This window comes from Erinaceus europaeus, chromosome 6 (genome assembly GCF_950295315.1).
Source record: "Erinaceus europaeus chromosome 6, mEriEur2.1, whole genome shotgun sequence".
In the NCBI taxonomy this organism is placed as follows: Eukaryota; Metazoa; Chordata; class Mammalia; order Eulipotyphla; family Erinaceidae; genus Erinaceus; species Erinaceus europaeus.
In genome coordinates, this window is record NC_080167.1 from 1,122,989 (window position 1) to 1,137,113 (window position 14,125).

General features: G+C 49.6%; 1 protein-coding gene across 4 annotated transcripts in view; it reads left to right on the forward strand.

The window, feature by feature from the left end:
- The window catches only part of EIF4ENIF1 (eukaryotic translation initiation factor 4E nuclear import factor 1), a 34,657-nt gene that overhangs the window by 6,440 nt on the left and 14,092 nt on the right, over window positions 1-14,125 (forward strand). For all 4 annotated transcript variants that reach the window (XM_060192768.1, XM_060192769.1, XM_016190905.2 and 1 more), the window contains 5 exons: window positions 2,546-2,619; window positions 4,513-4,640; window positions 9,140-9,408; window positions 9,601-9,802; window positions 12,290-12,465. In XM_060192768.1, the coding sequence (XP_060048751.1) occupies window positions 2,546-2,619; window positions 4,513-4,640; window positions 9,140-9,408; window positions 9,601-9,802; window positions 12,290-12,465 (849 nt within the window). The remainder of the gene's footprint in view (window positions 1-2,545; window positions 2,620-4,512; window positions 4,641-9,139; window positions 9,409-9,600; window positions 9,803-12,289; window positions 12,466-14,125) is intronic.

The window sequence follows — 14,125 nt, forward strand, 5'->3', positions numbered from 1 at the left end:
AGGCTCTGAGGTCCCAGGTTCAGTCCTCCACACTACCATAAGTCAGAGCTGAGTAGTGCTTTGGTAAAAATAAATAAAAAAGGACAGAGAGACCTACCACATTGATTCACCGCTTGTGGGATTTGAACCTGGGTCAACCAGGTGCACCACCGCCGCTTAGAATGTTTTGAAATTAAGTGCCATTATATATATTGTATAACCATTAGGCCATCTCCCCTACCCACTTTCTCCCTCTCAACCTCTGTCTCTCCAAAATCAGCAAATAATTCTGACGAGGCAAGAACAAGTCACTAGCAAGCTTGCACCCGTGCTAGTGACTGAGAACCAGACCTATCACTTAGTTTCCCTATTATCTTTTGAAATTAGTTTCAAACAAAGCCCCGCTGCTCAGAAAATTCTGTAGACTGAGAGTAGGTATTTTTTTATTATCTTAATTTATTGGATAGAGACAGCCAGAAACCGAGAGGGGGAGAGGGAGATAGAGAGGGAGAGAGACCTACAGACCTGCTTCACCACTTGTGAAGCTTCCCCCTGCAGGGGGGACCAGGGGTTCAAACCTGGGTCCTAGAGTACTGTACCGTGCGCTCAACCCGGTGCGCCACCACCCGGCCCCAATAATATGTATCTTTTTAAAAATACTTATTTATCCCCCTTTTGTTGCCCTTGTTTTGTTATGGTTATTGTTGTTGTTATTGATGTCGTTGTTGGCTAGGACAGAGAGAAATGGAGAGAGGAGGGAAGACAGAGAGGGGGAGAGAAAGACAGACACCTGCAGACCTGCTTCACCGCCTCCTGTGAAGCGACTCCCCTGCAGGTGGGGAGCTGGGGGCTCGAACCGGGATCCTGATGTCAGTCCTTGGTCCTTGCGCTTTACGCCACGTGCGCTTAACCGGCTGCGCTACTGCCCGACTCCCTACTACTATGTATCTTTAGGCATGAGATGCATCGCCCTTGGCTTAGTAGTGCGCTAGAGTTGTTAGTCTGAGATTTGGAGGAGGGAGGAGTGTGTTGGGGTCACTTCTAAAAGCAAAAAGAGCTTGAGGAGGTTCTCTCTCCTTCTCCCTTGCGGTGGATAGAGCCATGGGCCTCAGAGAACGAGTCCGGAGTTCTTGCCCTGCATCTCCCATGCTAAAGTGGTGCTGTGGTTCTCTCAATAAATGTTTTTTTTTCCTTTCCCCTCCAGGCTTATTGCTGGGCTCGGTGCCTGCACCATGAATCCACAGCTCCTGGAGGCCATTTTTCCCCCCTTTTGTTGCCCTTGTTATAGCTTCGTTGTGGTTATTATTATTGCCATTGTTGACGCAATTCGTTGTTGGATAGGACAGAGAGAAATGGAGAGAGGAGGGGAAGACAGAGGGGGAGAGAAAGACAGACACCTGCAGACCTGCTTCACCGCCTGTGAAGCGACTCCCCTGCAGGTGGGGAGCCGGGGGCTCGAACCGGGATCCTTACGCCGGTCCCTGCACTTTGCACCACATGCGCTTAACCCGCTGCGCCACCACCCGACCCCCTCAATAAATGTTTTAAAGGCATCTTTCAAAACACTTTCTGCTTTGTGTGTTTCAGTGTTTCCTCTGTCTCAAGACCTCCCTCATGGAGGCATGGGCCGGGGGGTCACATAGAGCTAATACGGTGATGGGCCGGGCATAGCAAAGGAAATGGGGAATGGCTGCTCTGTGGACTTTTAAGATATTATATTTATTTTAATGAGAGAGATACAGAAATACAGAGATGACAGAAAGAAAGACCAGAGCCCTGCTTAGCTCTGGCTTATGATAGTGCTGGGGATTGAACCTGGGACCTTGGGGCCTCAGGCATGAGAGAGAGCCTTTTCAACAGTCAGTATTGAAGAGGCTGTCTCCCCATCCCTCTTGCGACATTATTCACTTAAAACATTCTGTCCACACGTGATGGGAGGTGGCACAGTGGATAAAGCTTTGGACGCATAAGCGTGAGGTCCCAAGTTTGACTCCTGGTGATGCTCTGGTACGTGTTCTCTCTCTGTCTCGCATTGACTCGTGAAAACATAGGTATATCTGTGCCCTTGTCCGCTGGCATCTGTAGCACTAAGTAAGAAGGCCAGCTGAGATTACAGCAGCTGAATGTTGAACAGTCATGGAATACAGCTATGTTGTCGGACACTGATTTCTGAGTGTGCTTTTGTTAGGAACTGTAAGGTTGAAGCTCTTTCCTAATCTTGGCCTGACTCTATGCCTGCTTGCCTGCTTCCTTTCTCTCATTCGTTCTTTTTGATTTTAAAATATTTAGTAGGACAGACTGAAATTGACAGGGGAGAAGAGGTAACGGGGGACACAGAGACACCTGCAGCCCTGTTTCACCACTTGTGAAAAGCCCACCAGGGGCTTGAATCTAGGGCCCTGAGCATATGGTGATGTGTGCACTCTGCCAGGGGCACCACCATCCGACCGGCTTCTGTACTTTTCTGGGTTAAGTCAGAGTATAAGAACTATATAGAACGCTTAAGGAAGATACTCACTTACAGAGAACAGAAATGATTCAATCACCACTTGACTTCTCTTTGCAGGAGGAACTCTTGGATATAAAAGAACGTCCTCACTCCAAACAGAGGCCTTCGTGTCTCTCTGAAAAATATGACAGGTACGGTGTGTGTGTGTGTGTGTGTGTGTGTTTCTAGGTCACTGTAGTAATGCCAAGCATGGTGAAGTAGGCTTATTTGGGGACTTTTTTCTAGAGTCCTGAGTAGGGAGACTAGGGGCTTGTGAGGGTGGGTGTCTGTATGCATGCATGGCGGGGGTCGTGTGAAGAACGAGCACCCCACCATGTCTCATCACGCCTTAGTTTGGACTGCTGATTCAGAGATACGCGCTGGCACAGATCCTCAGAACCACAGGACCTTTCAGCTAGCGATGGAGCTAGGCCTAGTTTTGATGTGGTCAGTGGTACGTACTCAGTGAGCACACTTGACCCCTGACCCAGGAGCCCGCTTCCTGCGCTGTTGCCGAGGGGCCCTTCTAGGGCTTGTACCCAGTAGCCCTCCAAGTGCAACACCAAACAGACAAAGCATTTCATGTTGCCATCTTGTATAGCTTGTATCCTGGGCTCCTTGGGTGGGAGTCTGACTTTAGAAAACTGTGATTGAAAATGGTCCGAAAACCCCTGGAAGGGTCCCCGCACTGCCTGCCTGTGGTCCTCTCAGGACAGGGTTACTCCTCAGATGACAAGGTAGGTGGCCCACAGTGGCCCACGTTGTAACACTGAAAGCTCCCGTTGTTTGATTCCTGCGGCGAGTAGGGTATACGCTTCTATGCGGGTGCTTGTGCAGAAACGTTGAACCTGAGTTCCTGGCCATCTCCCCCCGTTGAAAGTGCTGTTGGAATAATGGCTATTCCAGCTGGTCACGGCTACCTGAGTCTCTCAGACTTCTGCTCCTGCGAAAGCTGTAAGCTTTTTAATATCTCAAGTTGAACTTGCTTTTTTTTTTTTTTTTTTTTAAGAGCTTATTTATTAATGAGAAAGGAGGAGAGAGAGAAAGAACCAGGCATCACTCTGGTGCATGTGCTGCTGGGGATTGAACTCAGGACCTCATGCTTGAGAGTCCAGTGCTTTCTCTGTTGTGCCACCTCCCAGACCACGAACTGGCTTGTTTTAACTGTTTCTCACACAGAGTTAGCAGAGGAACAGATACGTGATCTCACCCTAAAGTGGAAGACCCGACAAGGAGGGTGAGGAGCCCCATCTCTCCTGTTTCCTCGCTCTCCTTGGTTGGGTTTTAAGTTCCAGCTCATCCTGTCGGCCATGGTGCAGACCGACTCACTTGACATGTTTGGTTTGACCCCGGTGGCAAATATTGCTTTGTGTGCTGTCAGATGCATAGGTCCGTGGAAGGACAGACATTTGTGAGGACTTATCCCCACTGCCACCACGTTGAGAGGGGCGTGGCAGGACTCAGTGTCCCTGTAGTGTCACTCTGTCATCTGGGGTTAGGGAGCTGCTGAAGACTGTCACCTGGCAGACTAGTCGTGTCCTTGCTGTTGGAGGCAGGGCTAGAGTTTGGTCCCAGATCACGAGGCTCTAAAAGTGCTCTGCACACTGTACAGCTTGCCAGGCGATCGTCAGAGAAGGCACAGCAGAATGACACCCAGAGTCCCAATGTGCACTCTCAAGGTCTGTCCTGCTTGTGGGGAAAGCTGAGCCCACACGTGGAGAGATTTGGGACCTAACACACCAGGGACTCCAGAGGCTTTCTCCATGAGAAGGGCGTTTTCTCCCCAGTACCAAATTTCCGTAATCGAGGCACTCGGTGTTGAGGCACTCCACACGTCTTTGTGGAGGACAGTGATCCATCAGCTTGCCCCATGTTTGCAGACTGGGTGTCTCATGAACAAGGAAGTGTGGAGTCAGCAGTTTCTCTCCTCGTGTTAAGCGGGTGCTCTAATGGCAGTCCTAAACTTTACATGGGAAGATGTTTCACAGCTTGTCAACTGAGCTTGCGGGCACAAATGCTAACTGTTGGCACTCTTTGCCCTGCAGTGACGGTGTCTGGGACCCTGAGAAGTGGCATGCCTCCCTCTACCCTGCTTCTGGGCGGAACTCTCCAGTGGAGAGTCTGAAGAAGGAGGCGGACACGGACCGGCCTTCCCTGGTGCGCAAGATCGTAGGTGAGCACAGCCACTGCCCAGCGCAGGGGCATTCCGGGCGGTGCTCCGTGCTCGGCACCCCGTGCCGTTGCCTCTCTCTGCAGCTTCTCTGCTCTCGGCTCCTCTTCCTCAGGGAGATCACAGCAGCCAGCATTGCTCCCGGTGCGTGAGGCGGGGCAGGCCGCACGGCACCCGCTGACGCCGTGACAGGAGCACACCAGGACGCTGAGCCTGGGTCGCACGTGCTCCAGTTGCACGAGGTGTTTTAATATTTATATTTAAAGTTTTTATTTGTTTATTCATGAGAACTGATAGGAGAGAAAGAACCAGACATCCTTCTGGTACAGGTGCTGCCGGGGATTGAACTCAGGCCCTCATGCTTGAGAGTCCAAAGCCTGATCTGCTGCGCCACCTCCTGGGCCACTCACAGCTCGCTTTCATCACGGGCCTTGATTTGAATCATGGCTGGCATGTGATTGGAGACTGGAGTTTCATCTCTCACACCTTTTCCCCTTTAAGCTAGGAGGAAAAAACAGGGCGAGGTGAGACTCTCATGCCCGAGGCTTCGAAGTCCCAGGTTCAGTCCCCACACTACTTTTGGTCAGAACTGAGCAGTGCTCTGGTGGGGGGGCAAACTTGAGTGACACAAAGGGCCCGGTGAGACAGAAGGCAGTGAAGATCTGTTGAAAAGCGTGTCCTGTTACGAGCGGACAGTCAGCATGAGAGACTTGGCACCTAGGCTGGGGTGACTTCAGCTGAACTTTTCTTCATAGTCTGTCAGTATATTTACTGTAGTGATGCCCCCGGAACACAGGGCCACAGCATGATGAACTCCTAATCCCTGTGCCACCATAAGTCACAGTTAGCAGTGCTCTGGTTGAAAAAAAAAAAAATCTGACAATTATTTTAAAAAGATATGTGTATTTATTCTTGAGACATGTATAAAAAATATAGATATCAAGTGTCTCTCTTTCTCCCTCTCTATATCCTATTCTCGTCAGTAAAAACATTATGCACCAGGTTAAGCCACATAGTGTGAAGTGCAAGGACTGGCGTTAGGATCCCGGTTTGAGCCCTCAACTCCCCACCTGCAGGGGGGTCGCTTCACAAGTGGGGAAGCTGGTCTGCAGATGTCTCTCTCCCCCTCTCTCTCTTCCCCTCCTCTCTTTGATATTTCTCTCTGTCCTATCCAGCAACAACATCAATAATAACAACAATAATGAAAAAAATAACAATAATGGAAAATGGCCACAGGAGCAGTGGATTCATAGTGCAGTCACCAAGCCCTGGTGGTCACCCAGGAGGCTATATTTCTATATGTCTATTAAAGATTGTAGACTTAGAGAATGGTTACCAGTCCTTACAGAACCGATCACAGGGTATCACGTTTCTGGAAAAACACCGACACTGCATCTCTGCATAGTCATTCTGCTATCATTTTTTTAAATATGTATTTTTCAGTTTTTATTGATTTATATTAGATAGAGATAAACAAATTGGGGGGATAGAGCGAGAGACGCCTGCAACACTGCTTTACCACTTACAAAGATTGCCCTCTGCACTTGAGGTCCAGGGGCTTGATCCCAGGCCCTTGAGCACTGTCATACATGCATTCAGCTGGGCGTTCCAGCATCGGCCCTGCGTGGACATCTGGAAAGAACATGCCGTAACCTTTTAGAAACTGTTTCTGGGAGATGTTAAAAGTTTTCCTCACATGGACTTAAATCTTCATTTTTTTGAGTTTTATTAAAAAATTGTTGGTTGGGGGGGGCTGGGTGGTGGCACACCTGGTTAAATGTATGTATTACCATGGTTAAATGTATGTATTACAGTGCACAAGGACCTGGGTTCAAGCCCTCAGTCCCCACCAGCAGGGGAAAGCTTCACGAGTGGGGAAGCAGGGCCTCAGGTGTCTCTCTGCCTCTTCTCCCTCATTCTCTCTGTTCTTTTTTTTTTTGCCTCCTTCAGAATTGTTGCTGGGCTCGGTGCCTGCAACATGAATCCACTGCTCCTGGAGGCCATTTTTTCCCTTTTGTTGCCCTTGTTGTTTATCGTCATTGTCACTATTATTGTTATTGCTGTCGTTATTGGATAGGACAGAGAGAAATGGGGAGAGGAAGGGAAGACAGGGGGAGAAAAAGATAGACACCTGCAGACTGCTTCACCGCCTATGGGCTAGGGAGCTGGGGCCTCAAATAAAGTAAGGTTTAAAAACCAGTGATTTTTTTTCTGTAGTGGTATATATATATATATATGTTTATTTATTTATTTTTGGTATGTTCTTCTTTGGAATATAATTGACAGGTTGTTGAGAGCTTGGAGAGTGGCATGTGTTCGGACACCTGTGGCACGGCTACCACAGTCAGTGATCAACGCTTTCATCACCCCCAGACCTTCCCTGGTGCCTCACCAGCTGCTCCCTGCGGCCTCGTGCTGCCCCAAGGCAGTCAGGAATCTGTTTCCTGTCACTTTAGATGAGCAGACATGCCCTGGAATTTTACTTCATTTTACCAAAGCACTTACCAGCTCTGGCTTATGGTATAGGGGATTGAACCTGGGACTTCAGAGCCTCAGGCATGAGTCTCTTTGCATAACCATTCTGCTATCTACCCCCTCACTACTCGGGAATTTTATACAATACAGGATGAAGTTAAGAATTCTTCGGGGGGTGAGCCAGGCAGTGGCACAACTGGCTGGGTGCGTATTACCTTGGGCGCGGGCCCCTGGGTTGGAGCCCCTGCTCCCCCTTGCAGAGGGGACGAGCGGTGAAGCAGATCTGCAGGTGTCTATCTTCTTTTCTCCTCCTCTGTCTCCCCATCTCTCAATTTCTCTGTCCTTTCAAATATTTAGAAAGAAAACAAAAATAGAAAAAGAAAAGGAAAAGAAGAAATGGTCGGGGCGGGGGGGGGGGTAGTGCCTGCCAGCACTGAGCCCCAGAAGTATCCCTGGTGGCAATTAACAGAGACCTTCTAAGTCCAGTAACGGCTGCGTGTGACACTCTGAAACGCTGCCGAACTACTTTCCACAGTGGCTACACCATTTTACACTTCCACCAGTGGCGTGAGAGTGTCCCCTGTGCTTCCTGTCCTCGTCAGCATTCGGAATGCTCGGTCTTTTTAGTTTAGCTACTCCAGTAGGTGTGCGGTCGTATCACATTGGGGTTTAATTTGCATTTCTGTAGTGACCAGTGAGTATTTTTGGATGTTTATCTGCTGTCTACATATCTTCTCTGTGCTGTGTACGCTTAACCCGGTGTGCCACCGCCCGGCCCTCATGGATCTTCTTTGAAGGGTCTGTTCAAACCATTTTCCAGTTTTTAAAAATAGAATTGCTTTTACTAAGTTTTTATTAATATTTCATTTATTTTTTAATGAGAAAGATAAGAGAAAGAACCAGACATTCGTCTGGTACATGTACTGTCAGGGATTGAACTCAAGACCTCATACTTGAGAGCCCGATGCTTTATCCATTGCTCCATCTCCCAGGCCACTTTTACTAAGTTTTTAAGAGGTTTTATATGGATCAGAAATCCCTTACATGCTTTGAAACGCTTTTGCTGTCTCCGGCTTGCTTTTGTATCTGTGCTATGTGCGCCACTGCCCAGCCCCCTGCTTTTATATTCGTTGACTGTGGTCTTCAAGGAGAAGTTTAAATTGTCATCAAGTCCAGCTGATTCTTTTTAGTGGTCTCTGTTCCTGAGGTGTCATGCCCAGGGAAGACTTGCTTAGCCCCCTGTCACAAATATTTCCTCATTTACTTCTAGAAGTTTGATGGCTTTGGGTTTTCGCATTTACATCTGTGACCCATCTGAAGATAATTTTCATATGTGAGCCTAGGCACAAATTCAAGTACTTTTTTTAAAATAAGGATTCCAGTTGTGCAGTATCGTTTGTTGAAGAAACACTATTTTTTTATAAAGGCAAAGCCTTTTTTTATTTTTTATTTATTCCCTTTTGTTGCCCTTGTTTTATTGCTGTAGTTACTGTTGTTATTGATGTTGTTGTTGGATAGGACAGAGAAATGGAGAGAGGAGGGGAAGACAGAGAGGGGGAGAGAAAGACAGACACCTGCAGACCTGCTTCGCCGCTTGTGAAGCGAATCCCCTGCAGGTGGGGAGCCGGGGGCTCGAACCTGGTCCTTGCGCTTTGCGCTGCCTGTGCTTAACCCACTGCGCTACCACCCGACTCCCAGAAACACTAACTTCCGAGATCAGACAAGATCCGGCGTGTTCAGGGTAGTGGTCGTAGACAAACACTAACCTTTAAAGTAGTTGTTTTTCATATACTGGCATAATATTTGTAATAATGACAAAAATAAGAAATCCGTCAGAATAAAGGGAATGGGGACTATCACAGAAAAATCACTTACTATGAGGCATATTCAGTGCTCCAAAGAGAAACGGCAAAGCTCTGTTCTGTTTAGGTATGTGACGTGCAGGCTACTCTTGAGTCAGCGGCGACACTTCCCAGCCCCAGCACAGCCGCTGGGACGCCTCACGTTCTCTTGTGGCCTCCTTCCAGACCCACGAGAGCGTGTAAAGGAAGACGACCTAGACGTTGTTCTCAGCCCCCAGCGACGAAGCTTTGGGGGGGGCTGCCACGTGCCGGCCGCCGCCAGCTCCCGCCGCTCAGGAAGCCCCCTGGAGAAGGACGGCGATGGGCTCCGCCTGCTTGGGGGCAGGAGGATAGGCAGCGGCAGGATCATCTCTGCGCGGGCCTTTGAGAAGGACCACCGGCTCAGTGACAAGGACCTGCGGGACCTGCGGGACTACAAGGACAAGCGGTTCCGGGTTGGTCTTGTAGGGCGCGTGGCCTTCCCAGCCCCGAGGAGCCTAGCCCGGGCTTCAGACGGGAGAGCTGCGAGCGCGCAGGGCGGGCAGGGGCTGGGAGCGAGCGCACGGCGGTGTCCTCGCTTGACTCACTCACAGAGACCGCGTCGTCCTAGAATCCTAACCTTTGGCTTGCGTCTTGTGCTTTTCCAGAGGGAGTTCGGGGACAGTAAGCGCGTCTTCGGTGAGCGGAGAAGAAATGACTCCTACACGGAAGAAGAGCCGGAATGGTTCTCAGCCGGGCCCACAAGTCAGTCCGAAACCATCGAGCTGACGGGCTTCGATGACAAGATACTGGAGGAGGACCACAAGGGGAGAAAGCGAGCCAGGCGGCGGACAGCCTCCGCGAAGGAAGGTCAGTGAGAAGCCGCAGGTGCTGTGCGCTCTGCGGTGGGCAGACTTCTGGCTCTCGGGCCACCGGGGTCCCCGAGTGAGCGGGCTGCTGGGTGCCGGGGGGCAGTGACGTGGATGGGCCCTCGGCTGGCGCTCGGGGAGGCTTCTGCTACTCGAAGCCCCAGAAGCTCGGGCGGGCGGGCGGGCGGTCCGCCCACCTCTGCGCTCAGCGCTCAGCGCTCGGAGGCGGAGGCCTGCTTGCTGCCCAACGCGTGGAAGCGTTTCTGGCGCGGACGGAGATGAGAGTGTTTCGTTTCTCTTAAATCATCTCTTAAAGGGTTGGGCCCAGGCTTTGGTGTTCTTTTTAATTTTATTTTTTTCCGTAGGAGAACTTCATGTCTGTGTGATCTTGAAACTGCAGGCAACTCTTACCATAGGTGTTTTTGCAGGGTAGGACTTCGGGGAATTCTGTTCTCTAAATGAAAAAGTTAAATCTCTCAGTGCATTTATCTGAAAGACAAAAGAAAAAAAACCAGGCCGGGCTGGGGTGCTAGAGTAGATGTTACGCTAAAAGCTCTTTGTGCGGAGGCACCCGAGGCCCCGGGTTCGATCTACGGTACCGCTGTGAGGCGAGCCGCGCTCTGCTAGACAGACCACGCTTTATCCTAAAGACAGCACTTTCTGCCACACTCTGGCTGAGGTCCAGGTGCTTGTTTGTGGACCAGGGCTCCACTCAGCTGTGCCTGCTCTGGTGCTGCGGACAGGAGCTGCGGCCCCTCACGGAGCTCTGGCCTCAGCCGTTGGTTCCCAGCAGCTTCACTTCCACCTACCTCAGCCCAGTAACCCCGAGCACTGCTGAGTGTTGAGCGTAAGAGGCGTGGCCCGGGAAGGGGCCCGGCGGGCAGAGTGTCGGGCCTAAGAGGGGAGGTCCCCAACTTGATGCTCTGGCTGTCTCTCTGGGTCTCTTCCTCATCTTCTTCCTTGATAAACAAGTGATGTTTTTACATATATATGTATGTATATTTGCATATTTATTTTATTTACCAGAGCATTGCACAGCTTTTTGTGGTGTGGGGAGTTGAACCTAGGTTTTCAGAGCATCAGGCAAGAGTCTTTTGCATAATCATTATACTTCCTACCCGTCCAACAGATAAATCTTTTTTTTTTTTTTTTTTTTTACTTTTTTTGTCTTTTTAAAATTTTTTTGTATTTATTTCCTTTTGTTGCCCTTGTTTTTTATTTTTAAATATTTATTTATTTTATTTTTTTCTTTATCTTTTATTTTATTTTACTAGAGCACTGATCAGCTCTGGGTTTTGGTGGTACAGGGGATTGAACCTAGGACTTCGGGGCTGCAGGCATGAGAGTCTGTTTGCATAACCATTATGCTATCTACCCCCGCCCTATTTTGAAATATTCCCTTTTGTTGCCCTTGTTTTATTATTGTAGTTATTGTTATCGTTGTTGTTGGATAGGACAGAGAGAAATGGAGAGAGGAGGGGGAGAGAAAGACACCTGCAGACCTGCTTGACCGCTTGTGAAGCGACTCCCCTGCAGGTGGGTAGGCGGGGGCTCGAACCAGGATCCAAGATCCTTACCCTGGTCCTTGCGCTTTGTGCCACCTGCGTTTAACCCACTGCACTACCTCCTGAACCCCTGGGTAAATCTTTTTTTTTTTTTTTTTAGACAGGACAGAGAGAAATGGAGAGAGGAGGAGAAGACAGAGAGGGGGAGAGACAGACAGACACCTGCAGACCTGCTTCACCGCCTGTGAAGCGACTCCCCTGCAGGTGGGGAGCCGGGGGCTCGAACCAGGATCCTTAGGTCACTCCTTTGCACCCTGTGCATTTAACCCGCTGTGCTACCGCCCGACTCCCTCCCTGGGTAAATCGTAAAACAAAACAAACCTTCATTTTAACAGCCCACAGAGTAAGTCAAAGCTGTATTTATTGATAGCAAGTACTTGCGCTCAGAACTTGCTCTGTTAGCGACTATAATCAGTTCTCTGCATGCTCACATGAAAAGGCAATAGCTTTTCTGGGGAGGGCAAAATGGATAGGCAGGCAGGGCAGGCTTCCCAGACGAGGTGCCATGTGAGTCAAAACCCACTTGTTAGCAAGTGAAAATCGCCTGATGCCATGCTCCGTAAACGCTTGGCCCCCGAATCTCGTCTCAAGGTGGTGCAGGCGCTAGGGCAGAGGCCGGGTGAGCTGGTCTCATCTCGAGTAGTAAGAATCCTGCAGAGACTGTCTTCTTCAAATTTTTTTCTCCACTTGATAAATATCGGATTCCATTATAGAACATTGGAGGGGTGGGTGGAGGGGCGGCTCCAAGATCCTTCCCGCCGTGCTGGTGTCAGCGTTGGCCCCACTAGCACCAGCAAGGGCTCTGCCAGCACGTGGAGTCTGCTCTGAGAGTCACCCTGCCTCCTGTGCACATGGGTTGGTGGCCGAGGCCACAGCCGTGGGGAGCAGTGTGCCTGACAGGCCTGTCCATGTTCCTGCTTCAGGGCTCGTAGAGTGCAACGGAGGCGTGGCCGAAGAGGAGGAAGTGGGGGTCATCCTCGCACAGGAGCCCGCTGCTGACCAGGAAGTGCCGAGGGAGGCCATCTTGCCCGAGCAGTCCCCGGGAGACTTTGACTTCAATGAGTTCTTTAACCTTGACAAGGTGCCCTGCTTGGCTTCGGTGAGTCCGCCAGAACCCTTAGAGAGACGGGGCAGCCGACGGCGTGCTTCGTGTACTGTGTTTATTGATCTACTTACTAGTTTTGATACTGCCACCAGGGTCATTGCTGGGGCTCAGTGCCTGCCTTACAAATTCATCACTCCCCTTGGCCCCCATACTTGTTCTTTTTTTTTTTTTTTTATGCATTAATTTTATTCTGATAGAACAGAGAAATTACCGGAGTAAGAATCCCGGTTTGAGCCCCCAGCTCCCCACAAGCAGTGAAGCAGGTCTGCAGGTGTCTGTCTTTCTCTCCCCCTCTCTGTCTTCCCCTCATCTCTCCATTTCTCTCTGTCCTATCCAACAATCAAGAACAACAATAATAATAACTGTAACAATAAAACAACAAGGGCAACAAGAAGGAAAATAAGTAAATATGTATAAAATTTAAAAAAAAACAACAGAAATTGAGGTGTGCTACCACCTGGCCCCCAACTTTTTCTTTCTTTCTTTCTTTCTTTCTTTCTTTCTTTCTTTCTTTCTTTCTTTCTTTTTCTATTTTGTTGCCCTTGTTTTATCGTTGTTGTGATTATTGTTGTTGTTACTGATGTTGTCGTTGTTGGATAGGACAAAGAGAAGCAGAGAGGAGGAGAGAAAGACAGACACCTGCAGACCTGCTTCACCGCCTGTGAAGCGACTCCCCTGCAGGTGGGGAGCCGGGGGGGCTCGAACCGGGATCCTTACGCTGGTCTTTAAACTTGGCGCTCTCTGTGCTTAACCTGCTGCGCTACTGCCCGGCCCCTGGCCCCAACTTTTTCGATACTTGGCACCACCTTTTTCATTTTTTCTTATTCTCGTGTCGAGACATTTTCCTTTGTAGTAAGGGGAAGCAAGATTAACATGCAAAGCACTTTCTGCTGTTTGTAGTATGTCAAGAGGAGGGAGGAGAGAGAGAAAGCTCTGGAGGCCTGGAAACTGCCTGCATATGTGACGGATCCATTGGGAGGCACTAACCCCTCAATAAAAATAATCCAGTTTTTTCAACATTAAAAATATATATTCTTGGAGGCTGGATGGTAGCGCACCAGGTTAAACGCACACAATACAGACCTTAAGGACTCGCTGAAGGATCCCGGTTCGAGCCCGCGGCTCCCCACCTGCAGGGGAGTCGCTTCACAGGCGGTGAAGCAGGTCTGCAGGTGTCTGTCTGTCTCTCCCCCTCTCTGTCTTCCCCTCCTCTCTCTGTCCTATCCAGTAAATACAGCCACAGGAGCAGTGGATTTGTATGGCAGGCACTGAGCCCCAGCAATAACCCTGGAGGCAAAAGAAAGGAAAAAAAAAAAAGTGACTGGGTAGTGCCACACATGTTACATGCATAAGGCCCCAGGTTCAAGCCCCGGTCCCCACCTACGGGGGAAAGCTTCACAGGTGGTGAAGCAGGGCTGCAGGTGTCTCTCTGTCTCTCTCCCTCTCAGTCTCCCCCTTCTCTCAATTTCTGGTAGTCTCTGTCCAATAAATAAAGATGATTTAAAAAAAAAAAAGACATTGGCTCCCCACCTGCAGGGGGGTCGCTTCACAAGCAGTGAAGCAGGTCTGCAGGTGTCTATCTTTCTCTCCCCCTCTCTGTCTTCCCTTCCTCTCTCCATTTCTTTTTGTCCTATCCAACAATGACATCAATAAC